This window comes from Lonchura striata, unplaced genomic scaffold, assembly GCF_046129695.1.
Source record: "Lonchura striata isolate bLonStr1 unplaced genomic scaffold, bLonStr1.mat Scaffold_273, whole genome shotgun sequence".
In the NCBI taxonomy this organism is placed as follows: Eukaryota; Metazoa; Chordata; class Aves; order Passeriformes; family Estrildidae; genus Lonchura; species Lonchura striata.
In genome coordinates this window covers 41,078-68,017 of record NW_027461157.1, presented here as the reverse complement: position 1 = coordinate 68,017, position 26,940 = coordinate 41,078, and the positions used below count along the sequence as shown (strand labels likewise).

Here is a 26,940-nt window from a genome sequence, read left to right as displayed (position 1 = left end):
CCCAGGACCCCCCAAATCCCCCCACCGTCGATCAGGGCCTGCGTGCCTCGTCGAAGGGCGGCTCCTCCTGGGGGGGCTCCTCCCCCTCCCGGGGGGGCACCGGGGGCACCTGCGGGGGGGGCGGGGCCGAAATTGGGGTCCCCAACCCCAAATTTGGGGTTCGGGCCGGGGGCACCCCAAAATTTGACCCCTCCCCCCTCATTCAGCCCCATTTTGGGGGGGCGCTTTGTCCTCAGGGGGGCCAAAATTGAGGTCACACCTCCCAAAATTGGGGTCCAACCCCCCAAAATTTGGGGTCCCACCCCCCCAAATTAAAGTTTGGGACCCTCCCCAAAAATTTGGGGTGCTGGGACCCCCCAAATTTGGGGTACAGGGCAGGGGGCACCCCAAAATTTCCCCCTCCTTCCTCCCTCCTGGCCCCATTTTGGGGGCGTTTCCCACCGAATTTGGGGGTTGGGACCCCCCAAAATTGGGATACACCAAAATTTGGGGTTAGGGACCCCCCAAAATTGGGGAACCCCCAAAATTTGGGGTTCGGGACCCCCCCAACCTGCTCAGGGCCTTCCCTCCTCCTCCTCGTCCTCCTCCTCCTCCTCGGGCTCTTCCTCCTCCTCCTCCTCCTCGGGGGGGCTCTGGGGGGGCTCGGGGGGGTCCTGGGGGGGAAATTTGGGGGGACCCCCAAAAAATTGGGGTGGGACCCCCAAAAATTCCCCCGGGACCCCCAAAATTGGGGTGGGACCCCCCATAATTGAGGTGGGACCCCCAAAATTGGGGTGGGACCACCCAAAATTGAGGTGGGACCCCCAAAATTGGGGTGGGACCCCCAAAAATTCCCTGGGAGCTCCAAAATTGGGGTGGGACCCCCAAAATTGGGGTGGGACCCCCAAAAATTCCCCCGGGACCCTCAAAATTGGGGTGGGACCCCCCAAAATTGAGGTGGGACCCCCAAAATTGGGGTGGGACCCCCAAAAAAATTCCCCCGGGACCCTCAAAATTGGGGTGGGACCCCCCAAAATTGAGGTGGGACCCCCAAAATTGGGGTGGGACCCCCAAAAAAATTCCCCCGGGACCCTCAAAATTGGGGTGGGACCCCCAAAATTGAGGTGGGACCCCCAAAAATTCCCCCGGGACCCTCAAAATTGGGGTGGGACCACCCAAAATTGAGGTGGGACCCCCAAAATTGGGGTGGGACCCCCAAAAATTCCCTGGGAGCTCCAAAATTGGGGTGGGACCCCCAAAATTGAGGTGGGACCCCCAAAAATTCCCCCGGGACCCTCAAAATTGGGGTGAGGACCCCCAAAATTGGGTTGAGACCCCCCAAAATCTCCTGGGACACCAAAATTGAGGAGGGACACCCCAAAAAATCCCTCGGGACCCCCAAAATTGAGGTGGAATCACCCAAAAATGGAGTAGGACCCCCAAAAAATCCCTGGGATCCCCAAATTCGGGGACCCCTCCCCCCAAAATTCCAGCTCCAAAACCCCCAAAATTTTGGGACCCCCCAAATTTCAGAACACCCCAAATTTCAGGACCCCTCCCCAAATTCCAGCCTCCCAAAATCCCCAAATTTTGGGACCCCTCCCAAAATTCAGGTCCATCAGACCCCCCCTAAATTCTAGGACCCCTCCTCAAATTTTGGGACCCCCCCCAAATCAAAAATCCTCCAAATTTTCAGACCCTCCCCCCAAATTTGCCCCCCCCAGGCCCCCAAATTTTGGGACTCCCCCAAAATTTCAGGGACCCCCCCAAATTTCAGGACCCCCTCCCCAAATTCCAGGCCCCTCCAAAATGAAAAACTCCCAAAATTTTCAGACCCTCCCCCCAAATTTGGCCCTCCCAGACCCCCAGATTTCGGGACCCCCTCCCCAAATTTTGGGACCCTCCCCAAATTTTGGGACCCTGCCCCACCTGGTGCCGCCGCCGCTCCCGGACGAGGCCCCAGAGCCGCTCCCGGAACGTTCCGGAATCCGCGGAGCCGCCGGGGCCCAGCTCGGCCTGGGGTGGAAATTGGGAATTTTGGGAATTTGGGGAATTTTTAGGGATTTTTTTGGGAATTTTTAGGGATTTTTTAGAGAATTTTTAGGGATTTTTTAGGGATTTTTTTTGATTTTTTGGGAATTTCTTTGAGGATTTTTTGGGATTTTTCAATGGATTTTTCGGGAATTTTTTGGGGATTTTTTGGGATTTTTTTTTTTTTTTTGCCTTAGGGAATTTTTAGGGATTTTTTTGGATTTTGGGAATTTTGGTGGATTTTTTGGGGATTTTTGGGATAGGTTTTGGATTTTTTGGGGGGATTTTTTGGGGGATTTTTGGGATAGGTTTTGTATTTTTGGGGGTTTTTTTGGAGGGGATTTTTTTGGGATTTTTTGGGATAGGTTTTGTATTTTTGGGGGTTTTTTTGGAGGGGATTTTTTGGGGATTTTTGGGATAGGTTTTGTATTTTTTGGGGGGATTTTTGGGATAGGTTTTGTGTTTTTTAAGGGGATTTTTTTGGGGATTTTTGGGATAGGTTTTGGATTTTTTGGGTTTTTTTTGGAGGGGATTTTTTGGGGGATTGTTTGGGGTAGGTTTTGTATTTTTTGGGGATTTTTTGGGGGATTTTTGGGATCAGTTTTGTATTTTTGGGGGGTCTTTTGGGGATATTTTGGGGATTTTTGGGATTTTTTGGGGTCTCACCTCAATCTCGGCCCCGTCCAGCTCGGGGTGGGCTCGGAGCTCCTCCAGCGTCAGCCTGGGGGGGCACGGGGGGGTCAGGGGCACCCCAAAAATCCCCAAAACTCCCAAAAAATCCCCCCAAAAATCCCCCAAAAACTGCCAAAAAATCCCCCCAAAAATCCCCAAAATCCCCCCAAAAACGCAAAAATATCCTTCCAAAAATCCCCCAAAATCCCCCCAAAAATCCCTCAAAAAACCCAAAAATATCCTTCCAAAAATCCCCCAAAATCCTCCCAAAAAATCCTCCAAAAACCCCAAAAAATTCCTACCAAAAAAACCCAAAATCCCCCAAAAATCCCCCCAGAAAAAAAAAAAAAAAAAAAATCCCCCCAAAAATCCCTCAAAAAAACCCTCCAAAATCCCCCCAAAAATCTTGCCAAAATACCCTAAAAAATCCTCAAAACTCCCCAAAAAATTCCTCCAAAACCCCCAAAAAATTCCTCCCAAAAATCCCCCAAAAAAGCCCCCAAAATCCCCCCAAAAATCCCCCCAGAAAAAACCCCAAAATCCCCCAAAATTCTCTCCAAAACCCCCAAAAATGACCCCCAAAAACTCCAAAATCCCCCCAAAAAACCCCAAAAATCTCCCAAAAAATCCCCCCCAAAACCCCAAATATCTCCCCCAAAAACCCAAAAATCCCCTAAAAATTCCCCCAATATTCCCCCCCAAAAATAACCCCCAAAAATCCAAAAATCCCCCTAAAAAATCCCCCAAAATCCTTCCCAAAAACCCCAAAAATCCCCAAAAATTCCCCCAAAAATCCCCCAGGCCCCTCCCATGGGGATGATTTTGGGGGGAATTTGGGGTTTTTGAGGGAGATTTTGGGGGAAATTTGGGATTTTTTGGGTCTCTGGAGTGGGGGAAAGACCCAGGACCCCCCAAAATCCTCTGGGGGACCCCAAAATCCCCCCGGGGACCCCAAAATCCCCCCGGGGACCCCCAAACCCCCCGGGGACCCCCAAAACCCCCCCGGGGACCCCCAAAATCCCCCCGGGGACCCCCAAACCCCCCGGGGACCCCCAAAATCCCCCCGGGGACCCCCAAAACCCCCCCCGGGGACCCCCAAAACCCCCCCGGGGACCCCCAAAACCCCCCGGGGACCCCCAAAATCCCCCCGGGGACCCCCCAAACCCCCCCGGGGACCCCCAAAACCCCCCCCGGGGACCCCCAAAACCCCCCCGGGGACCCCCAAAACCCCCCCCGGGGACCCCCAAAACCCCCCCGGGGACCCCCAAAATCCCCCGGGGACCCCCAAAATCCCCCCGGGGACCCCCCAAACCCCCCGGGGACCCCCAAAACCCCCCGGGGATCCCCCAAACCCCCCCGGGGACCCCCCAAAACCCCCCCGGGGACCCCCAAAACCCCCCCGGGGACCCCCCAAACCCCCCCGGGGACCCCCAAACCCCCCCGGGGACCCCCAAAACCCCCCCGGGGACCCCCCAAACCCCCCCGGGGACCCCCAAAACCCCCCCGGGGACCCCAAAACCCCCCCGGGGACCCCCAAAATCCCCCCGGGGACCCCCAAAACCCCCCCGGGGACCCCCAAAACCCCCCCGGGGACCCCCAAAATCCCCCCGGGGACCCCCAAAACCCCCCCGGGGACCCCCAAAACCCCCCCGGGGACCCCCAAAACCCCCCCGGGGACCCCCAAAATCCCCCCGGGGACCCCCAAAATCCCCCCGGGGACCCCCAAAACCCCCCCGGGGACCCCCAAAATCCCCCCGGGGACCCCCCAAAACCCCCCCGGGGACCCCCAAAACCCCCCCGGGGACCCCCAAAACCCCCCCGGGGACCCCCAAAATCCCCCCTGGGGACCCCCAAAACCCCCCCGGGGACCCCCAAAACCCCCCCGGGGACCCCCAAAATCCCCCCGGGGACCCCCCAAAACCCCCCCGGGGACCCCCAAAATCCCCCCGGGGACCCCCAAAACCCCCCGGGGACCCCCAAAATCCCCCCGGGGACCCCCAAAACCCCCCCGGGGACCCCCAAAATCCCCCCGGGGACCCCCAAAACCCCCCCGGGGACCCCCAAAACCCCCCCGGGGACCCCCAAAATCCCCCCGGGGACCCCAAACCCCCCGGGGACCCCCAAAACCCCCCCGGGGACCCCCAAAATCCCCCGGGGACCCCCAAAATCCCCCCGGGGACCCCCAAAACCCCCCGGGGACCCCCAAAACCCCCCGGGGACCCCCAAACCCCCCTGGGGACCCCCAAACCCCCCCGGGGACCCCCAAAACCCCCCGGGGACCCCCAAAATCCCCCCGGGGACCCCCAAAACCCCCCCGGGGACCCCCAAAACCCCCCCGGGGACCCCCAAAATCCAAAATCCCCCCGGGGACCCCAGACTCCGCGTCCGTCCCCGTCCCCGTCGAGCTCCGCGAAGGTTTCGGCGACGCCGCGGCCTCGTCCTGGGGGGCCTCTGCAGGAATTGGGGGTGGGGACCCCAAAATTCAGCTTGGGACCCCCAAAATTACATCCCAGGACCCCCAAAATTCAGCTTGGGACCCCCAAAATTCATCCCAGTGACCCCCAAAATTCAGCTTGGGGACCCCCAAAATTCACCCAGGGACCTCAAAATTCCCCCAGCGACCCACAAAATTCACCCAGGGACCCCAAAATTCAACTTGGGACCCCCAAAATTCAACTTGGGACCCCCAAAATTCAGCTTGGGACCCCCAAAATTCACCCAGGGACCTCAAAATTCCCCAGGGACCCACAAATTCACCCCAGGGACCCCAAAATTCATCCTGGGACCCCCCAAAATTTAACTTCGGACCCCCAAAATTCACCCAGGGACACCAAAATTCATCCTGGGACCCCCAATATTCAACATGGGACCCCCCAAAATTCACCCAGGGACCCCAGAATTCAGCTTGGGAACACCCAAAAAAACCCTAAAACACCCCAAAAAATCAAAAACAACCCAAAATCCCCTCCAAAAAACCCAAAATACTCTAAAAATCCCCCCAAAAAAACCAAAACCCCAATAAATTCTCCCACACTGGCGGAGCCGCTGCCACATCTCCCTCGGCCGCCCGCAGCGGCCGCAAAAAACACCAAAAACCCAAAACACCCAAAAACCTCCAAAAAACCCCAAATCCCCTCCAAATAACCCAAACAACCCTAAAAATCCCCCAAAAACCCCAAAACCCCAATAAATTCTCCCGCACCAGCGGAGCGCTGCCGCGCCTCCTCGGCCGCCCGCAGCGGCCGCAAAAAACCACCAAAAAACCACCAAAAAAACCCCAAAACAACCCCAAAAATCCCCAAATCTGCCCCAAAATCCCAAAAAACTTCCAAACCTGCATCGGCGGCGCCGCGGAGCCGCTGCGGTGCCGCTCCTTGGCTGCCCGGAGCGGCCGCAAAAAACACCAAAAACCCCAAAACACCCAAAAAACCCAAAAAACAACCCAAAATCCCCTCCAAAAAACCCAAACAACCCTAAAAATCCCCCCAAAAAAACCCAAAACCCCAATAAATTCTCCGCACTGCCGGTGCCGCTCCCGCGCCTCCTCGGCCGCCCGCAGCGCGCCAAAAAACACCAAAAAACCCAAAACACCAAAAACCTCCAAAACCCAACTCCCTCCCAATAACCCAAAACAAAACCTAAAAATCCCCCCAAAAAAACCCAAAAACCCAATAAATTCTCCTGCACCGGCGGAGCCACTGCCGGTGCCGCTCGGCCTCCTCGGCCGCCCGCAGCGGCCGCAAAAAACCACCAAAAAACCACCAAAACAACCACCAAACAACCCCAAAAATCCCCAAATCTCCCCAAAAACCCCAAAACAACCCCAAAATCCCAAATCTCCCCCAAAATCCCAAAAACCCTCCAAACCTGCATCGGCGGCGCCGCGGAGCCGCTGCCGGTGCCGCTCCGGCGCCTCCTTGGCCGCCTGGAGCGGCCGCAAAAAACCACCAAAAAACCACCAAAAAAACCCCAAAAAAACCCCAAAACAACCCCGAAAATCCCCAAATCTCCCCCAAAATCCCAAAAAACTTCCAAACCTGCATCGGTGGCGCCGCGGAGCCGCTGCCGGTGCCGCTGCCGCACCTCCTTGGCTGCCCGGAGCGGCCGCAAAAAAACCACCAAAAAACCACCAAAAAAAACCCCAAAACAACCCCGAAAATCCCCAAATCTGCCCCAAAATCCCAAAAACCCTCCAAACCTGCATCGGCGGCGCCGCGGAGCCGCTGCCGGTGCCGCTGCCGCGCCTCCCGCTCCGGCGCCTCCGCCGCCTCCTTGGCCGCCCGCAGCGGCGCCAGGCGCTGCTGCAGCTCCCGGCGCGCCGCCTGCAGCGCCCCCAGGCGGGACTGCGGGGAGAGACTGGGATTAGCCCGGGATTAGCCCGGGATTATCCCGGAATTATCCCAAAATTATCCTGGGATTATCCCGGGATTATCCCGGAATTATCCTGGAATTATCCCGGAATTATCCCAAAATTATCCTGGGATTGTACTGAAATTATCCTGGGATTGTCTGTGACCTGCAGCGCCCCCAGGCGGGACTGCGGGGAGAGACTGGGATTATCCCGGGATTAGCCCGGGATTATCTTGGGATTATCCCAAAATTATCCTGGGATTGTACTGGAATTATCCTGGGATTGTCTGTGACCTGCAGCGTCCCCAGGCGGGACTGCGCGGGAGAGACTGGGATTATCCCGGGATTATCCCGGAATTATCCCAAAATTATCCTGGAATTATTCCCAAATTGTCCTGGGATTGTACTGAAATTATCCTGAAACTATCCTGGAATTATCCTAGAACTGTACTGGAATTATCCCCAAATTATCCTGGAATTGTCCCCAAATTATCCTAAGATTATCCTGGAATTATCCCCAAATTATCCTTAAATTATCCTGGAACTGTCCTGAAATTACCCTGGAATTGTCCTGAAATTATCCTGAAATAATCCTGGAGTTGTCCTGAAATTATTGTGAAATTATCCTGGAATTATCCTGAAATTATCCTGAAATTATACTGGAATTATCCTGAAATTACCCTGAAATTATACTGGAATTATCCTGAAATTATACTGGAATTATCCTGAAATTATACTGGAATTATCCTGGAATTATCCTGAAATTATCCTGAAATTATACTGGAATTATCCTGAAATTATCCTGAAATTATCCTGGAATTATCCTGAAATTATCCCCAAATTACCCAAAAACGACCCCAAAATTACTCTGAAATTATCCAGAAATCACCCTGAAGCGATCGTGCAATCCTCCCAAATTTATCCCAAAGTTATCCCCAAATTACCCTGAAATGACCCCAAAATACCCGAAAACCACCCCAAAGTTACCTCAAATTGCCCAAATTGCCCAAAATTTGGTTTTTTTACCTCTTTTTCCCGTTTGGCCTCGGCCGCCTCCTGCACCAGGCGCTGCCGGAGCGCGAAACCTTCCCTGGCCAGGGCGGCCGAGCGGAGCCGCTCCTCGCGCTCCTGCCGGCCCCGCTCCCTGGAAAACCAGTATGGACCAGTAAAAACCAGTATGGACCAGTATGGACCAGTAAAAACCGGTACGGACCGGTATAGAGCAATAGAAACCCATAGAAACCAGTATAACCCAGTATAACCCAGTATAAACCAGTACAGCCGCTCCTCGCGCTCCTGCCGGCCCCGCTCCCTGGAAAACCAGTATGGACCAGTAAAAACCAGTACGGACCAGTATGGACCAGTAAAAACCAGTACGGACCAGTATGGACCGGTATAGAGCAATAGAAACCCATAGAAACCAGTATAAACCAGTATAACCCAGTATAAACCAGTACAGCCGCTCCTCGCGCTCCTGCCGGCCCCGCTCCCTGGAAAACCAGTATGGACCAGTAAAAACCAGTATGGACCAGTATGGACCAGTAAAAACCGGTACGGACCGGTATAGAGCAATAGAAACCCATAGAAACCAGTATAACCCAGTATAACCCAGTATAAACCAGTACAGCCGCTCCTCGCGCTCCTGCCGGCCCCGCTCCCTGGAAAACCAGTATGGACCAGTAAAAACCAGTATGGACCAGTATGGACCAGTAAAAACCAGTACGGACCAGTATGGACCGGTATAGAGCAATAGAAACCCATAGAAACCAGTATAACCCAGTATAACCCAGTATAAACCAGTACAGCCGCTCCTCGCGCTCCTGCCGGCCCCGCTCCCTGGAAAACCAGTATGGACCAGTAAAAACCAGTACAAACCAGTACGGACCAGTAAAAACCAGTACGGACCGGTACGGACCGGTATGGACCGGTATAGATCAATAGAAACCCATAGAAACCAGTATAAACCATTATAACCCAGTATAAACCAGTACAGCCGCTCCTCGCGCTCCTGCCGGCCCCGCTCCCTGGAAAACCAGTATGGACCAGTAAAAACCAGTACGGACCAGTATGGACCAGTACAAACCAGTACGGACCAGTATGGACCAGTAAAAACCAGTACAGACCAGTATGGACCAGTATGGACCGGTATAGAGCAATAGAAACCCATAGAAACCAGTATAACCCAGTATAAACCAGTACAGCCGCTCCTCGCGCTCCTGCCGGCCCCGCTCCCTGGAAAACCAGTATGGACCAGTAAAAACCAGTACGGACCAGTATGGACCAGTAAAAACCAGTACGGACCAGTATGGACCAGTATGGACCGGTATAGAGCCATAGAAACCCATAGAAACCCATAGAAACCAGTATAAACCAGTATAACCCAGTATAAACCAGTACAGCCACTCCTCGCGCTACGGCCCCGCTCCCTGGAAAACCAGTATGGACCAGTAAAAACCAGTACGGACCAGTACGGACCGGTATAGATCAATAGAAACCCATAGAAACCCATAGAAACCAGTATAACCCAGTATAAACCAGTACAGCCGCTCCTCGCGCTCCTGCCGGCCCTGTTCCCTAGGGGTAAAAACCAGTATAGACCAGTATAAACCAGTTCAAACCATTCCAAACCAGTCCCTCCCAGTATAAACCAGTATAACCAGTATAAACCAGTCAGACCTGCAGGTGTTCTCACAGCCGGCGCCGCTCCCTGGGCACATTCCCAGTTCAAACCAGTATAAACCAGTCCAAACCAGTATAAACCAGTTCAAACCAGTCCCTCCCAGTATAAACCAGTTCAAACCAGTCCCTCCCAGTATAAACCAGTCCAAACCAGTCCCTCCCAGTATAAACCAGTCCAAACCAGTCCCTCCCAGTATAAACCAGTCCAAACCAGTCAGACCTGCAGGTGTTCTCGCAGCCGGCGCCGCTCCCCCACTCGTCGGTGCCGTCGCAGCAATCTGGGGGGACCCCAAAATATCCCAAAAATCACCCAAAATATCCCAAAAATCACCCAAAATCACCCAAAAATATTCAAAAATATCCTAAAATATCCCAAAATATCCCAAAAATCACCCAAAATATCCCCAAATCACCCAAAAATCAACCAAAAATACCCCAAAAATATCCTAAAAATAGCCCCAAAATACCCAAATATACCCCAAAATCACCCAAAAACCACCCCAAAAAATATGCCAAAATATCCCAAAAATATCCCCAAAATATCCCGGAATATCCCAAAATCACCCAAAAATCACCCCAAAATATCCCCAAAAATCATCCAAAAATCATCCAAAAATATCCCCAAACTGCCCGAAAATATCCCAAAAATCACTCAAAACCACCCCCAAAATATTCCAAATTACCACCCCAAAAAATCCCCAAAAATATCCCAAAAATCACCCAAAAAATACGCCAAAAATAACCAAAATCCCCCCAGGACCCCCAAAATCTCCCCAGGACCCCCCAAAATCCCCCCCAGGACCCCCCAAAATCCCCCCCAGGACCCCCCAAATCCCCCCAGGACCCCCAAAATCCCCCCCAGGACCCCCCAAAATCGCCTCAAATCCCCCGCAAGTCTCCCCAAATCCCTCCAGGACTCCCCAAAAATCCCCAAAATCTCCCCAGGACCCCCCAAAATCCCCCCAAAATCCCCTCAACTCCCCCTATAACCCACCCAGGACCCCCCAGAATCCCTCCAGGACCCCCCAAACTCCACCCAATCCCCCCCCAGGACCCCCCAAATCCCCCCAGGACCCCCCAAAATCCCTCAACTCCCCCTATACCCCACCCAGGACTCCCCAAAATCCCCCCAGGGCCCCCCAAATCATCTCGTGACCCCCCCAGGACCCCCCCAAAGCCCCCCAGGACCCCCAAAATCCCCCCAACTCCCCCTATATCCCACCCAGGACCCCCCAAAATCCCCCAGGACCCCCCAAATCATCTCGTGACCCCCCAGATCCCCTCAGGACCCCCAGATCATCTCTGGACCCCTCCAGGACCCCCCAAAATCCCCTCAACTCCCCCTATATCCCCCCCAGGATCCCCCAAAATCCCCCCAGGACCCCCCAGAATCCCTCCAGGACCCCCCAAATCATCTCGTGACCCCCCCAGGATCCCCCAAAATCCCCCCAGGACTCCCCAGAATCCCCCCAGGACCCCCCAAAATACCTTCAGGACCCCCCAGATAATCTCTGGACCCCTCCAGGACCCCCCAAAATCCCCCCAACTCCCCCTATATCCCACCCAGGATCCCCCAAAATCCCCCCAGGACCCCCAAATCATCTCGTGACCCCCCCAGGACCCCCCAAAATCCCCTCAACTCCCCCTATATCCCACCCAGGACCCCCCAAAATCCCCCCAGGACCCCCCAAATCATCTCGTGACCCCCCCAGATCCCCCCAGGACCCCCCAAAATCCCCCCAGGACCCCCCAAAATATCTCCAGGACCCCCCAGATAATCTCTGGACCCCTCCAGGACACCCAAAATCCCCCCAGGACTCCCCAGAATCCCTCCAGGACCCCCCAAATCATCTCGTGACCCCCCCAGGATCCCCCAAAATCCCCCCAGGACCCCCCAAAATCCCCCCAGGACTCCCCAGAATCCCTCCAGGACCCCCCAAATCATCTCGTGACCCCCCCAGCACCCCCCAAAACCCCCCAGGACCCCCCAAATCATCTCGTGACCCCCCCAGGACCCCCCAGGACCCCCCAAAACCCCCCAAAATCCCCCCAGTCCCCACCGCAGACGCCGTCGTTGACGTGGGCCGCGGGGATGCTGCGGGGCCGGTGCCCGGCGTTGGTGCAGTGGAAGCGCCCGTTGGGGCAGGCGGGGGTCCCTGGGGGAAATTTGGGGGGTCCCCTCAGGTTTGGGGGGCACCCAGAGGGACTTTGGCGACCCCTCCCCAAAATTTGAGAGGCTGAGAAGGTCCCAGAAGGGCCCTGGGGTCCCTAAAAGTGAGGAGGGGGCTCAGAGGGGAAGGATTTTGGAGGTTTGGGGGGTCCCTGGGGGAAATTTGGGGGGTCCCCTCAGTTTTGGGGGGCACCCAGAGGGACTTTGGCGACCCCTCCCCAAAATTTGAGAGGCTGAGAAGGTCCCAGAAGGGCCCTGGGGTCCCTAAAAGTGAGGAGGGGGCTCAGAGGGGAAGGATTTTGGAGGTTTGGGGGGTCCCTGGGGGAAATTTGGGGGGTCCCCTCAGTTTTGGGGGGCACCCAGAGGGACTTTGGGGACCCCTCCCCAAAATTTGAGAGGCTGAGAAGGTCCCAGAAGGGCCCTGGGGTCCCTAAAAGTGAGGAGGGGGCTCAGAGGGGAAGGATTTTGGAGGTTTGGGGGGTCCCTGGGGGAAATTTGGGGGTCCCCGAAGGTTTGGGGGGCACCCAGAGGGACTTTGGGGACCCCTCCCCAAAATTTGAGAGGCTGAGAAGGTCCCAGAAGGGCCCTGGGGTCCCTAAAAGTGAGGAGGGGGCTCAGAGGGGAAGGATTTTGGAGGTCTGGGGGGGTCCTGAGGGGATTTTGGGGGGTCCTGAGGTGTTTTTGGGGGACTTTGGGGGGTCCCGGGTGGATTTTGGGGGGTCCTGGGTGGATTTTGGGGGGTCCCCGGTGGATTTTTGAGGGTCCTGGGGATCATTTGGGTCCCTAAAAGTGAGGAGGGGGCTCAGAGGGGAAGGATTTTGGAGGTTTGGGGGGTCCCTGGGGGAAATTTGGGGGGTCCCCTCAGGTTTGGGGGGCACCCAGAGGGACTTTGGCGACCCCTCCCCAAAATTTGAGAGGCTGAGAAGGTCCCAGAAGGGCCCTGGGGTCCCTAAAAGTGAGGAGGGGGCTCAGAGGGGAAGGATTTTGGAGGTTTGGGGGGGTCCTGAGGGGATTTTGGGGGGTCCTGAGGTGTTTTTGGGGGACTTTGGGGGGTCCCGGGTGGATTTTGGGGGTCCTGGGTGGATTTTGGGGGGTCCCCGGTGGATTTTTGAGGGTCCTGGGGATCATTTGGGTCCCTAAAAGTGAGGAGGGGGCTCGGAGGGGAAGGATTTTGGAGGTTTGGGGGGTCCCTGGGGGAAATTTGGGGGGTCCCCGAAGGTTTGGGGGGCACCCAGAGGGACTTTGGCGACCCCTCCCCAAAATTTGAGAGGCTGAGAAGGTCCCAGAAGGGCCCTGGGGTCCCTAAAAGTGAGGAGGGGGCTCAGAGGGGGGAAGGATTTTGGAGGTTTGGGGGGTCCCTGGGGGAAATTTGGGGGGTCCCCTCAGGTTTGGGGGGCACCCAGAGGGACTTTGGGGACCCCTCCCCAAAATTTGAGAGGCTGAGAAGGTCCCAGAAGGGCCCTGGGGTCCCTAAAAATGAGGAGGGGGCTCGGAGGGGGGAAGGATTTTGGAGGTTTGGGGGGGTCCTGAGGGGATTTTGGGGGGTCCTGAGGTGTTTTTGGGGGACTTTGGGGGGTCCCGGGTGGATTTTGGGGGGTCCTGGGTGGATTTTGGGGGATCGTGAGGGGATTTTTGAGGGTCCTGGGGATCATTTGGGTCCCTAAAAGTGAGGAGGGGGCTCAGAGGGGACGGATTTTGGAGGTTTGGGGGTCCCTGGGGGGATTTTGGGGAGTCCTGAGTAAATTTTTGGGGATTTTTGGGGGGTCCTGAGAGGATTCTGGGGGGTCCCAGGTGGATTTTGGGGGGTCCTAAAGGGATTTTGGGGGGTCCTGAGGAAATTTTGGGGGGTCCTGAAGGGATTTTGGGGGGTCCCAGGTGGATTTTGGGGGGTCCTGAGGTGATTTTGGGGTCTCAGGTTGGTTTTTGGGGGTCCTGGTGTGATATTTTGGGGTTCCCTGGGTCATTTTTGGGGCACTTTTGGGTTTTTTGGGGCTCCCATGACCCGGGGGGTTTTTGGGGGTGCCGAGTTCATTTTTGGGGTGTTTTTGTTGGTTTTTGGGGCCCCACCTGGCTCGTCAGAGCCGTCCTGGCAGTCACAGCTCTGGGGTTTTTGGGGCTCTCTGTGTCGTTTTTGGGGCAGTTTTGGGGTTTTTGGGGTTCCCACGATCCGGGGGTGTTTTTGGGGTGTTTTTTTAGGCTTTTTGGGGTGTTTTTGGGGGATTTTGGGGCCCCACCTGGCTCGTCAGAGCCATCCTGGCAGTCACAGTTCTGGGGTTTTTGGGCTGATTTTAGGGGGGTTTTTGGGGCAGGTTTGGGACTTTTTGGGGCAGTTTTGAGGTTTTTGGGGCTCCCATGACCCGGGGGGTTTTTGGGGGTGCCGAGTTCATTTTTGGGGTGTTTTTGTTGGTTTTTGGGGCCCCACCTGGCTCGTCAGAGCCGTCCTGGCAGTTGCAGCTCTGGGGTTTTTGGGGCTCTCTGTGTCGTTTTTGGGGCAGTTTTGGGGTTTTTGGGGCTCCCATGACCCGGGGGGTTTTTGGGGGTGCCGAGTTCATTTTTGGGGTGTTTTTGGGGGATTTTGGGGCCCCACCTGGCTCGTCAGAGCCGTCCTGGCAGTCACAGCTCTGGGGTTTTTGGGGCAGTTTTGGGATTTTTTGGGGCAGTTTTGGGGTTTTGGGGCTCCCATGACCCGGGGGGTTTTTGGGGGTGCCGAGTTCATTTTTGGGGTGTTTTGGGGATTTTGGGGCCCCACCTGGCTCGTCAGAGCCGTCCTGGCAGTCGCAGTAGTCGTCGTTGACCCAGGCGAAGGCCACGGAGCCGGAGCCGTCCAGGCAGCGGAACGGCCCCGAGGGGTCGTAGAACGGCAGCTCTGGAAATTTGGGGAGATTTGGGCAAATTTGGGGAGATTTGGGGAAATTTGGGGAGATTTGGGAAGGTATGAAGGGATTTGGGGGCAATTTGGGGGGATTTTGGGGAAATTTGGGAGGATTTGGGGAGTTTCGGGGGAATTTGGGGGTTTTGGGGGAAATTTGGGGAGATTTGAGGGGAATTGGGGAGTTAGGGAGGAATTTGGGGGTATTTTGGGGGGATTTGGAGGAAATTTGGGGGGATTTTGGGGAAATTTGGGGGGTTTGGGGAAAATTTGAGGAGATTTGGGAGGGTATGGGGGGATTTAGAGGGGATTTGGGGAAATTTGGGGGGATTTGGGGGAAATTTGGAGAAATTTGGAGAGTTTGGGGAAAATCTGGGGGGATTTTGGGGTGATTTGGGGGGATTTGAGTGGGATTTGGGAGGGTCTGGGGGGATTTGGGGGAAATTTGGGGAGATTTGGGGGATTTGGGGGCAATTTGGGGAAGTTTGTGGGGACTTGGGGGAAATTAGGGGGATTTGGGGGAAATTTAAGAAGATTTGGGGGGTTGGGGGAAAATTTGTGGAGATTTGGGGAAATTTGGGGGTTTTGGAGGAAATTTAGGGAAAATTTGGGGGGCTTTCGAGGGGATTTGGGGGCAATTTGGGGGGATTTTGGGGGGATTTGTGGGGATTTTGGGCGTATTTTGGAAGGTCTTTTGGGGGGATTTTGGGTAGAAATTTGGGTTTTTTGCGTTCAGGGTGATTTTGGGGTGAATTTGGGGGATTTTGGGTCACTCACGGCTCAGGGCCACCCCCCGGGGCCGCGGCACCGTCACCTCGGGGGTCCCGGGTGGGATTTTGGGTGGATTTGGCAGATTTTGGGGGGGATTTTGGGGGTGATTTTGGGATTTTTGGGGTTTTTGTGTTCAGGGTGATTTTGGGGTGAATTTGGGGGATTTTGGGTCACTCACGGCTCAGGGCCACCCCCTGGGGCCGCGGCACCGTCACCTCGGGGGTCCCGGGTGGGATTTTGGGTGGATTTGGCAGATTTTGGGGGGGATTTTGGGGGTGATTTTGGGATTTTGGGGTTTTTTGTGTTCAGGGTGATTTTGGGGTGAATTTGGGGGATTTTGGGTCACTCACGGCTCAGGGCCACCCCCCGGGGCCGCGGCACCGTCACCTCGGGGGTCCCGGGTGGGATTTTGGGTGGATTTGGCAGATTTTGGGGGGGATTTTGGGGGGGATTTGGGGATTTTTGGGTTTTTTGTGTTCAGGGTGATTTTGGGGTGAATTTGGGGGATTTTGGGTCACTCACGGCTCAGGGCCAACCCCGGGGCCGTGGCACCGTCACCTCGGGGGTCCCGGGTGGGATTTTGGGTGGATTTGGCAGATTTTGGGGGGGATTTTGGGGGGGATTTGGGGATTTTTGGGTTTTTTGTGTTCAGGGTGATTTTGGGGTGAATTTGGGGGATTTTGGGTCACTCACGGCTCAGGGCCACCCCCGGGGCCGCGGCACCGTCACCTCGGGGGTCCCGGGTGGGATTTTGGGTGGATTTGGCAGATTTTGGGGGGGATTTTGGGGGGGATTTGGGGATTTTGGGTTTTTTGTGTTCAGGGTGATTTTGGGGTGAATTTGGGGGATTTTGGGTCACTCACGGCTCAGGGCCACCCCCCGGGGCCGCGGCACCGTCACCTCGGGGGTCCCGGCCAGCGCCAGCGGCAGCAGCAGCAGCAGAGGGGGGGGCACCATGGCCAGCCTGGGGAAACTGAGGCAGGGAGCCCAAATCAACCCAAAATCCATCAAATTTAACCCAAATCCCATCAAATCCCCCCCAAACTCATCCCAAATTCCCCAAATCCCCACAAATTCATCCCCAAATTCCATCAAATTTACCCAAAATCCCCCAAATTCCCCTCAAATCCCCACAAATTTACCCCAAATTCCATCAAATTTACCCCAAATCACCCCGAATTCCATCAAATTTACCCCAAATTCCCCACAAAATCCCCCTCAAATTCCCCCAATTTGCCCCAAATCCCCCCAAATTCACCCAAAATTCACCCGAAATCCCCACAAATTCCCTTAAATTCACCCCAAATTCCCTCAAATCCCCCCAAATTCCCAAATTCATCCCCAAACCCCCCAAATTCCTTCAAATACACCCCAAATTCCTTCAAATTCACCCCAAATTCCCTCAAATTTCCCCCAACCCCCCTCAAAACCCCCCAAAATTCCCCTTTAAACCCCCAAATTCCCCCTTTAAACCCTCAAAACCTCCCCCAAAATCTCCTTAACAACCCAAAAATCCCCAAATTCCCAAAATTCCCCAAAAATCCCCAAAATTCCCTTTCCCCCCCGCCCCCACCGGCTCGGGCCTCCCGCGCGCGCCTCCGGCATCACACGGCGGAACCGGAAATGGAGCCAGGAGGAACTTCCGGCCTCACCCCTGGCGGCCGCCATCTTGTACGGATTTAAAACTCCCCGTCAGTGATTGTGGGCGCCGCCATCTTGGATACGGCGGCTCAGCCAATCAGCGCTCGAGCGTCCCGTTGCCATAGCGACAGGGGGCGGGGCCAAGGGGCGGCAGCCTCCGGGGCGCGTGCGGGGTTTGGGGGCGAATTTGGGGGGATTTGGGGTAAAATCCGGGAGATTTGGGGCATTCAGGGGGGATTTGGGGGACTTGGGGATTTTTGGGGGGATTTGGGGGACTTGGGGGTGAAATTTGGAGAATTTTGGGGGGATTTGGAAGAATTTGGGGAGGATTTGGGGGATTTTGGGGAGGATTTGGGGAATTTTGGGGTGAAATTTGGGGGATTTTTGGGGTGAAATTTGGGGGATTTTGGGAAGGATTTGGGGGATTTTGGGGTGAAATTTGGGGGATTTTGGAGAGGATTTTGGGAAAAAATTTGGGGTGAAATTTGGGGAATTTGGGGTTCCGGGGGGATTTGGGGTGAAATTTGGGGATTTTGGGGTTCCGGGGGGGATTTTGGGGGGATTTGTTTAAATTTGGGGCTCCGGGGGGGATTTTGGGGTCCCCCCTGACCCCTCTGTGCCCCCCCAGTTCCGGGACCCCCAATGGCCGCTGGAGACCCCGGTACGGGCGGGATTTTGGGGAAATTTGGGGAAATTTGGGGGAATTAGAGGGATTTTGGGGGGATTTGGGGATTTGGGGGGTCCTGGGGGGGATTTGGGGCAATTTTGGGGTTCCAGGGGAGAATTTGGGGTGGTTTGGGGTCTCCAGGTTTGGTTTGGTTTATTTTGGGGCTATTTTGGGTCACTTTGGGTTATTTTTGGTTATTTTGGGAAATGTTGGGGGTTCTTTTGGGTTACTTGGGGTTATCTGATGAAATTTTGGGGTTGTCTTGGGTTATTTGGGGTCACTCTGGGTTATATTTTGGGGTAATTTGGGGATATTTTGGGTCATTTGAGGTTTTTGGGGTAATTTTGGGGTAATTTGGGGGTTTTTTGGGGTCCCCGGGGGTCTCTGACCCCTCTGCCCCCCCCAGGCCGGGCCCAGGCCGGCCCCAGGACCCCCGGGACCCCCGGCAGGACCAGGTGGGGCTGACCCCTGACCCCTGACCCCCCGTGACCTCTGAGCCCCCGTGACCCCTGACCCCCCGTGACCCCTGGCCCCTCCATGTCCCCGTGACCCCTCCGTGACCCCTGACCCCTCGGTGACCCCACAGTGACCCCTGACCCCCCCAAACCGGGAATTTTTGCCCCTCTGTGACCCCCCAAATGACCCTTGACCCCTGAGTGACCCTGGTGACCTCCGGGTGACCCCTGACCCCTGAGTGACCCCTGAGTGACCCCTGAGTGACCCTGGTGACCCCCAGGTGACCCCTGACCCCTGGGTGACCCCGGGTGACCCCGATGACCCCTGGGTGACCCCTGACACCCTGGTGACCCTGACCCCTGAGTGACACCGCGTGACCCTGGGTGACCCCCGGGTGACCCCTGACCCCTGAGTGACCCCGATGACACCGCGTGATCCTGGGTGACCCCGGGTGACCCCGGGTGACCCCGGGTGACCCCGATGACCCCTGGGTGACCCCTGACACCCTGGTGACCCCTGACCCCTGAGTGACACCGCGTGACCCTGGGTGACCCCCGGGTGACCCCTGACCCCTGGGTGACCCCGATGACCCCGGGTGACCCCGGGTGACCCCCGGGTGACCCCAGGTGACCCCCGGGTGACCCCGGTGACCCCGGGTGACCCCAGCCCCTCCCCCAGGCCTGGGGGCTCCGGGGGGCCCTGGGGCGGCTGCAGCTGCGGGGGGAGGAGGCGCAGAGGGTGGAACAGCTCTACCTGCGCCTGGGGGAGGCGCTGCAGGTGAGACACGCCGGGACACGCGTGGGACACGCCATGACACGCGTGGGAGACACAGTGACACACCTGGGACACGTAATGACACACCTGGGACACGCAGTGACATACCTGGGACACGCAGTGACACACCTGGGACACGCAGTGACACACCTGGGACACGTAATGACACACGTGGGACACACAGTGACACACCTGGGACACGTAATGACACACCTGGGACACGCAGTGACACACCTGGGACATGCAGTGACACACCTGGGACACGTAATGACACACCTGGGACACGTAATGACATACCTGGGACACGTAATGACACACCTGGGACACGTAATGACACACGTGGGACACGTAATGACACACCTGGGACATGTAATGACACACCTAGGACACGTAATGACACACCTAGGACACGTAATGACACACCTGGGACACGCAGTGACACACCTGGGACATGTAATGACATACCTGGGACACGTAATGACACACGTGGGACACGTAATGACACACCTAGGACACGTAATGACACACCTGGGACACGTAATGACACACCTGGGACACGTAATGACACACCTGGGACACGCAGTGACACACCTGGGACATGTAATGACATACCTGGGACACGTAATGACACACCTGGGACACGTAATGACACACGTGGGACACGTAATGACACACCTGGGACACGTAATGACACACCTGGGACACGTAGTGACACACCTGGGACACGCAATGACACACCTGGGACACGTAATGACACACCTGGGACACGTAATGACACACCTGGGACACGTAGTGACACACCTGGGACACGCAATGACACACCTGGGACACACAGTGACACACCTGGGACACGTAATGACACACCTGGGACACGTAATGACACACCTGGGACACGTAATGACACACCTGGGACACGTAATGACATACCTGGGACACGCAGTGACACACCTGGGACACGCAATGACACACGTGGGACACGTAATGACATACCTGGGACACGTAATGACACGCGTGGGACATGCAATGACACACCTGGGACACGTAATGACACACCTAGGACACGCAGTGACACACCTGGGACACGTAATGACACACGTGGGACACGTAATGACACACGTGGCACATGTAATGACACACGTGGGACAGGCAATGACACACGTGGGACACGTAAAGACACGCAATGACACATGTGGGACACGCAGTGACACACCTGGGACACGCAATGACACACGTGGGACACACCTTGGGCACGCCTGTCTCACCTGTTTGTCCCGTGTGTCACCTGTCCCACCTGTCTGCATCACACCTGGATCTCACCTGTCTGTCTGTTACCTGTGTGTTACCTGTGTGTTACCTGTGTGTTATCTGTGTGTTACCTGTGTGTTACCTGTGTGTTATCTGTGTGTTACCTGTGTGTTACCTGTCACCTGTGTATATTTTACCTGTCCCTATCTCACCTGTCTGTGTGTTACCTGTCTGTCACCTGTCCCTATCTCACCTGTCCGTATCTCAGCTGTCTGTGTGTTACCTGTGTGTTACCTGTGTTACCTGTGTGTTATCTGTGTGTTACCTGTGTGTTACCTGTGTGTTATCTGTGTGTTACCTGTGTGTTACCTGTGTGTTATCTGTGTGTTACCTGTGTGTTACCTGTGTGTTACCTGTGTTACCTGTGTGTTACCTGTCTCTCACCTGTCCGTATCTCACCTGTCCGTATCTCACCTGTCTCGGTTCCAGGCCCAGGTGCGCGTGTCCCGCTCCCGCCTGTGTCCCGCTCCCGCCTGCGGGGGGCGCTCTCTCGGCTGTCTGTGTGTTACCTGTGTGTTACCTGTGTGTTACCTGTGTGTTACCTGTCTCTCACCTGTCCGTATCTCACCTGTCCGTATCTCACCTGTCTCGGTTCCAGGCCCAGGTGCGCGTGTCCCGCTCCCGCCTGCGGGGGGCGCTCTCTCGGCTGTCTGTGTGTTACCTGTGTGTTACCTGTGTGTTACCTGTGTGTTATCTGTGTGTTACCTGTGTGTTACCTGTCTCTCACCTGTCTCTCACCTGTCCGTATCTCACCTGTCTCGGTTCCAGGCCCAGCTCTGCGTGTCCCGCTCCCGCCTGCGGGGGGCGCTCTCTCGGCTGCGCCGCTCCCGCCGGAGGCTGCGGGGGCTGCGGGGCCGGGGGGGGCGGGGCGGGGGCGGGGCCCCGCAGGTGAGGGGGAGGGGCGGGGAGGGGTGGGGGAGGGGCCGGGGGAGGGGCTTGAGAAGAGGAGGGGCTTGGGGGAGGGGAGGGGCTGGGGAGGGGGAGGGGCCGGGGAGGGGCGGGGCTTGATTTGGGGGGAGGGGCTTGGGGAGGGGGAGGGGCTGGATTGCGGGAAGGGGTCGGGTGGGGGAGGGGCTGGGTGGGGGAGGGGTTCGATTGGGGGGGAGGGGCTGGGTGGGGGAGGGGCAAGGTGGGGGAGGGGCTGGATTGGGGGGGAGGGGCCGGGTGGGGGAGGGGTTCGATTTGGGGGGAGGGGCTGGATGGGGGAGGGGCTGAGTGAGGGAGGGGCCGGGTGGGGGGAGGGGTTCTGCAAGGGGGGGAGGGTCCGGGGGTCCCCCCTGACCCCTCCCCCCCCCGTGTCCCCCCAGGCCCGGGGGTCCCGGAGCGCGGGGGGGCGGGGCCGCGGCGGCGGCGGGAAACGGCGGGGCCGGTACGGGGGGGTTGGGGGATTTGGGGGGATTTTGGGGATTTGGGGGATTGGGGGGATTTGGGGGATTGGGGGGATTTGGGGGGATTTGGGGGATTTGGGGGATTTGGGGGATTTTGGGGGATTTGGGGGGGTTTGGGGGATTTGGGGGGATTTGGGGGATTTTGGGGATTTTGGGGATTTGGGGGATTTGGGGGATTGGGGGGATTTGGGGGATTTGGGGGATTTGGGGGGATTTGGGGGATTTGGGGGATTTGGGGGATTTGGGGGGATTTGGGGGATTTGGGGGATTTGGGGGGATTTGGGGGGATTTGGGGGATTTTGGGGGATTTGGGGGATTTGGGGGATTTTGGGGGATTTGGGGGGATTTGGGGGATTTGGGGGATTTGGGGGATTTGGGGGATTTGGGGGATTTGGGGGGATTTGGGGGATTTTGGGGATTTGGGGGATTTGGGGGATTTGGGGGGATTTGGGGGATTTGGGGGATTTTGGGGGATTTGGGGGATTTGGGGGATTTTGGGGGATTTGGGGGATTTGGGGGATTTGGGGGGATTTGGGGGGATTTGGGGGATTTGGGGGATTTGGGGGGATTTGGGGGGATTTGGGGGATTTGGGGGATTTGGGGGGATTTGGGGGGATTTGGGGGATTTTGGGGGATTTGGGGGATTTGGGGGATTTTGGGGGATTTGGGGGATTTGGGGGATTTGGGGGATTTGGGGGATTTGGGGGATTTGGGGGATTTGGGGGATTTGGGGGATTTGGGGATTTTGGGGGATTTGGGGGATTGGGGGGATTTGGGGGATTTGGGGGATTTGGGGGATTTTGGGGATTTGGGGGATTTGGGGGATTTGGGGGGATTTGGGGGATTTGGGGGATTTGGGGGATTTGGAGGATTTGGGGATTTTGGGGATTTGGGGGATTTGGGGGATTTGGGGATTTTGGGGGATTTGGGGGATTTGGGGGATTTGGGGGATTTGGGGGATTTGGGGGGATTTGGGGGATTTTGGGGATTTGGGGGATTTGGGGGGATTTGGGGGGATTTGGGGGATTTTGGGGATTTGGGGGATTTGGGGGATTTGGGGGATTTTGGGGATTTGGGGGATTTGGGGGATTTGGGGGATTTGGGGATTTTGGGGGATTTGGGGGATTTTGGGGATTTGGGGGATTTGGGGGATTTGGGGGATTTGGGGATTTTGGGGGATTTGGGGGGGTTTGGGGGGATTTGGGGGGGATTTTGGGGAGTCCGTGGAGATTTGGGGGTGAATTTGGGTGGATTTGGTGTAAAATTTTTGGGGTTTTTTGTGTTTCTCGGGGGGTGTCGGGGCTGGCCCCGCCCCCATCCCCTCCCCCCCCTCAATCCCCTCCCCCCCCCAGGTGTGGCCGCAGTGGGGGGAGGGGCAGGGGGCGCCCCCCCCATCGCCCCCCCCCCGCGGGGACCCCGAGGAGACCCCGGGGACCCCCCCGGGAACCCCCCCGGGGACCCCCCCGGGAACCCCCCCGGGGACCCCCCCAGGGACCCCCCCGGGGACCCCCCCAGGGACCCCCCCGGGGACCCCCCCGGGGACCCCCCCGGGGGCGGCGGGCGAGGCTCCGCCCCCGGCCACGCCCCCCAGAGCCCGGGCACAGGTGAGACCCCCGAGTGTCACCTGAGTGTCACCTGAGTGTCACCTGAGTGTCACCTGACACACCTGTGTGTCACCTGAGTGTCACCTGTGTCATCTTAGTGTCACCTGTGTCACACCTGTGTCACACCTGAGTGTCACCTGAGTGTCACCTGTGTCATCTGTGTCACACCTGTGTGTCACACCTGTGTCACACCTGTGTCACTTGTCCCTGTCCCTGTCCCAGGTGTGTCACTCTCACCTGTCCCAGGTGTGTCACTCTCACCTGTCCCAGGTGTCCCACCTGTCCCACCTGTCCCTGTCCCTGTCCCAGGTGTGTCACTCTCACCTGTCCCAGGTGTCTCACCTGTCCCACCTGTCGGTGTCCGTGTCCGTGTCCCTGTCCCAGGTGTCTCACCTGTCCCACCTGTCCGTGTCCCTGTCCCAGATGTCTCACCTGTCCCACCTGTCCCTGTCCCAGGTGTCTCACCTGTCCCACCTGTCCCTGTCCCTGTCCCAGGTGTGTCACTCTCACCTGTCCCAGGTGTCTCACCTGTCCCACCTGTCCCTGTCCCTGTCCCAGGTGTCTCACCTGTCGGTGTCCGTGTCCCTGTCCCAGTCCCAGGTGTGTCACTCTCACCTGTCCCAGGTGTCTCACCTGTCTCACCTGTCCGTGTCCCAGTCCCAGGTGTGTCACTCTCACCTGTCCCAGGTGTCTCACCTGTCCCACCTGTCCGTGTCCCAGTCCCAGGTGTGTCACTCTCACCTGTCCCAGGTGTCTCACCTGTCCCACCTGTCACTCTCACCTGTCCCAGGTGTCTCACCTGTCTCACCTGTCCCTGTCCCTGTCCCAGGTGTGTCACTCTCACCTGTCCCAGGTGTCTCACCTGTCCCACCTGTCACTCTCACCTGTCCCAGGTGTCTCACCTGTCTCACCTGTCCCTGTCCCTGTCCCAGGTGTGTCACTCTCACCTGTCCCAGGTGTCTCACCTGTCCCACCTGTCCCTGTCCCTGTCCCAGGTGTGTCACTCTCACCTGTCCCAGGTGTCTCACCTGTCCCACCTGTCCGTGTCCGTGTCCCTGTCCCTGTCCCGGCTCCGGGCCGAGGCCGCGGCTCTGCGGGGGCGGCTGTGGGGGGGCACCTGGGCACGGCCCCCCGCAGGTGAGCGGCACAGCTGGAACAGCTGGGGGCACCTGGGCACACCTGGGGGCACCTGGGCGCACCTGGGCACACCTGGGGCACACCTGGGGCACACCTGGGCACAGCTGGGGACACCTGGGGACACCTGGGCACAGCTGGGACACACCTGGGCACGCCTGGGCACAGCTGGGGACACCTGGGCACACCTGGGCACAGCTGGGACACACCTGGGCACGCCTGGGCACAGCTGGGGACACCTGGGCACACCTGGGGGAAAACTGGCACACCTGGGACACACCAGGGCACACCTGGGCGCAGCTGGGCACACCTGGGGGGTACCTGGGGCACACCTGGGGGGTACCTGGGGCACACCTGGGCACACCTGGGCACAGCTGGGCGCACCTGGGGGGTACCTGGGGCACACCCGGGACAGGTGAGGGATTTGGGGAGGATTTTGGGGGAATTTTGGGGGATTTTGGGGGGAATTTGGGGAGGATTTTGGGGGGAATTTGGGGAGGATTTTGGGGTAATTTTGGGGAATTTTGGGGGAATTTGGGGGATTTTGGGGGGAATTTGGGGAGGATTTTGGGGGGAATTTGGGGAGGATTTGGGGGTAATTTGGGGGGATTTTGGGGTAATTTTGGGGGATTTTGGGGGGAATTTGGGGAGGATTTTGGGGTGATTTTGGGGGATTTTTGGGGATTTGGGGTCCCTGGGGATTTGGAGGGGGAATTTGGGGGATTTTGGGGGGAATTTGGGGGGATTTAGGTTCCCTGGGTGGGGTCGGGGGAGATTTGGGGATATTTGGAGAGGTTTTGGGGATATTTTGGGGTATTTTTGGGTTTTTTGGGGGGCATTTTGGGCTATTTTTGGGGATGTTTGGGGGATATTTTGGGTTTTTTGGGTTATTTGGGGTTATTTGGGGTATTTTGGGGTAGTTTGGGCTATTTTTTGGGTTATTTTGGGTTATTTTTGGGGTATTCTGGGTTATTTTGGGTTATTTTGGGGTATGTTGGGTTAGTTTGGGTTATTTTGGGGTTATTTGGGGGTATTTTGGGGGTATTTTGGGGTATTTTGGGGTTTTTTGGGTTAGTTTGGGTTAGTTTGGGTTATTTTGGGGTTATTTGGGGTTATTTTTGGTTATTTTTGAGGGTTTTTTTTGTTATTTTGGGGTTATTTGGGTTATTTTGGGTTATTTTTTTTGTTACTTTGGGCATTTTTGGGTCATTTTGGGCAGTTTTGGGTTTTTCCCCTCCCCCAGCCGAGGCCGCCCCCGCCCCTCCCCCACCCCCGGCTCCGCTCCCGCGGGGGGGGAGGGGCGGGCAGTGACCCCCCCAGTACGGACCAGTAAAAACCAGTACAGACCAGTACGGACCAGTACGAACCAGTATGGACCAGTACGGACCAGTAAAAACCAGTATGGACCAGTGTGAACCAGTACAGACCAGTGTGAACCAGTGTGAACCAGTTTGGACCAGTATAAACCAGTACGGACCAGTATAAACCAGTAAAAACCAGTACGGACCAGTGTGAACCAGTGTAAACCAGTATGGACCAGTATAAACCAGTAAAAACCAGTATAAACCAGTACGGACCAGTACGGACCAGTAAAAACCAGTACGGACCAGTACAAACCAGTATAAACCAGTACGGACCAGTGTGAACCACTACGGACCAGTAAAAACCAGTATAAACCAGTATAGACCAGTATGGACCACTACAAACCAGTACGGACCAGTATAAACCAGTATGGACCAGTATGGACCAGTGTGAACCAGTATGGACCAGTATGGACCAGTATAACCAATAAAAACCAGTGTAAACCAGTATAGACCAGTATAAACCAGTACAAACCAGTATGGACCAGTACAAACCAGTACAAACCAGTAACCAGTGCCCCCCAATCCCTCCCAGTTCCCCCATTAAAGCCTCCCGTGCCCTCCCTCCCTCCCCCCGGGCCATCTTTGGGGGTCCCGGGAAGTTTTTGGGGGGTCCCAGGGGGTTTTTGGGGATCCCGAGGGGTTTTGGGATTTTTTGGGGGGTCCCGGGAAGTTTTTGGGGATCCCGAGGATTTTGGGGATTTTTTTGGGGGGGTCCCGGGAAGTTTTTGGGGGGTCCCGGGAGGATTTTTGGGGGGTCCCGGGAAGTTTTTGGGGATCCCGAGGATTTTTGGGATTTTTTGGGGGGTCCTCGGGGGTTTTTTGGGGAACCCAGGAGGATTTTTGGGGGGTCCCGGGAGGATTTTTGGGGGGTCCCGGGAAGTTTTTGGGGATCCCGGGAGGATTTTGGGGGGTCCCGGGAGGATTTTGGGGGGTCCCGGGAAGTTTTTGGGGATCCCGAGGATTTTTGGGATTTTTTGGGGGGTCCCGGGAAGTTTTTGGGGCTTCCGGGAGCATTTTGGGGGGTCCCGGGAGGATTTTTGGGGGGTTCCGGGAAGTTTTTGGGGATCCTGAGGATTTTTGGGATTT

At 56.8% G+C, this 26,940-nt stretch overlaps 1 protein-coding gene and 1 long non-coding RNA gene across 2 annotated transcripts; both read right to left on the bottom strand.

The window, feature by feature from the left end:
* Positions 1-566: 566 nt before the first annotated feature.
* LOC144248690 (uncharacterized) lies at positions 567-2,737 on the bottom strand. The gene is made up of 3 exons (XR_013342008.1): positions 2,677-2,737; positions 1,909-1,995; positions 567-653 (listed from the first exon to the last, which is right to left on the bottom strand). It is a non-coding gene; the product is annotated as an uncharacterized LOC144248690 (long non-coding RNA).
* Positions 2,738-5,519: 2,782 nt separating this feature from the next.
* On the bottom strand, positions 5,520-17,189 carry LOC144248689 (glucosidase 2 subunit beta-like). The gene is made up of 9 exons (XM_077790712.1): positions 17,095-17,189; positions 16,385-16,494; positions 14,631-14,747; positions 11,772-11,867; positions 9,932-9,989; positions 8,059-8,176; positions 6,881-7,025; positions 6,720-6,773; positions 5,520-5,524 (listed from the first exon to the last, which is right to left on the bottom strand). The coding sequence occupies exons 1-9, from the start codon at positions 17,187-17,189 to the stop codon at positions 5,520-5,522; spliced, it is 798 nt and encodes a 265-aa protein (XP_077646838.1).
* Positions 17,190-26,940: the final 9,751 nt, after the last annotated feature.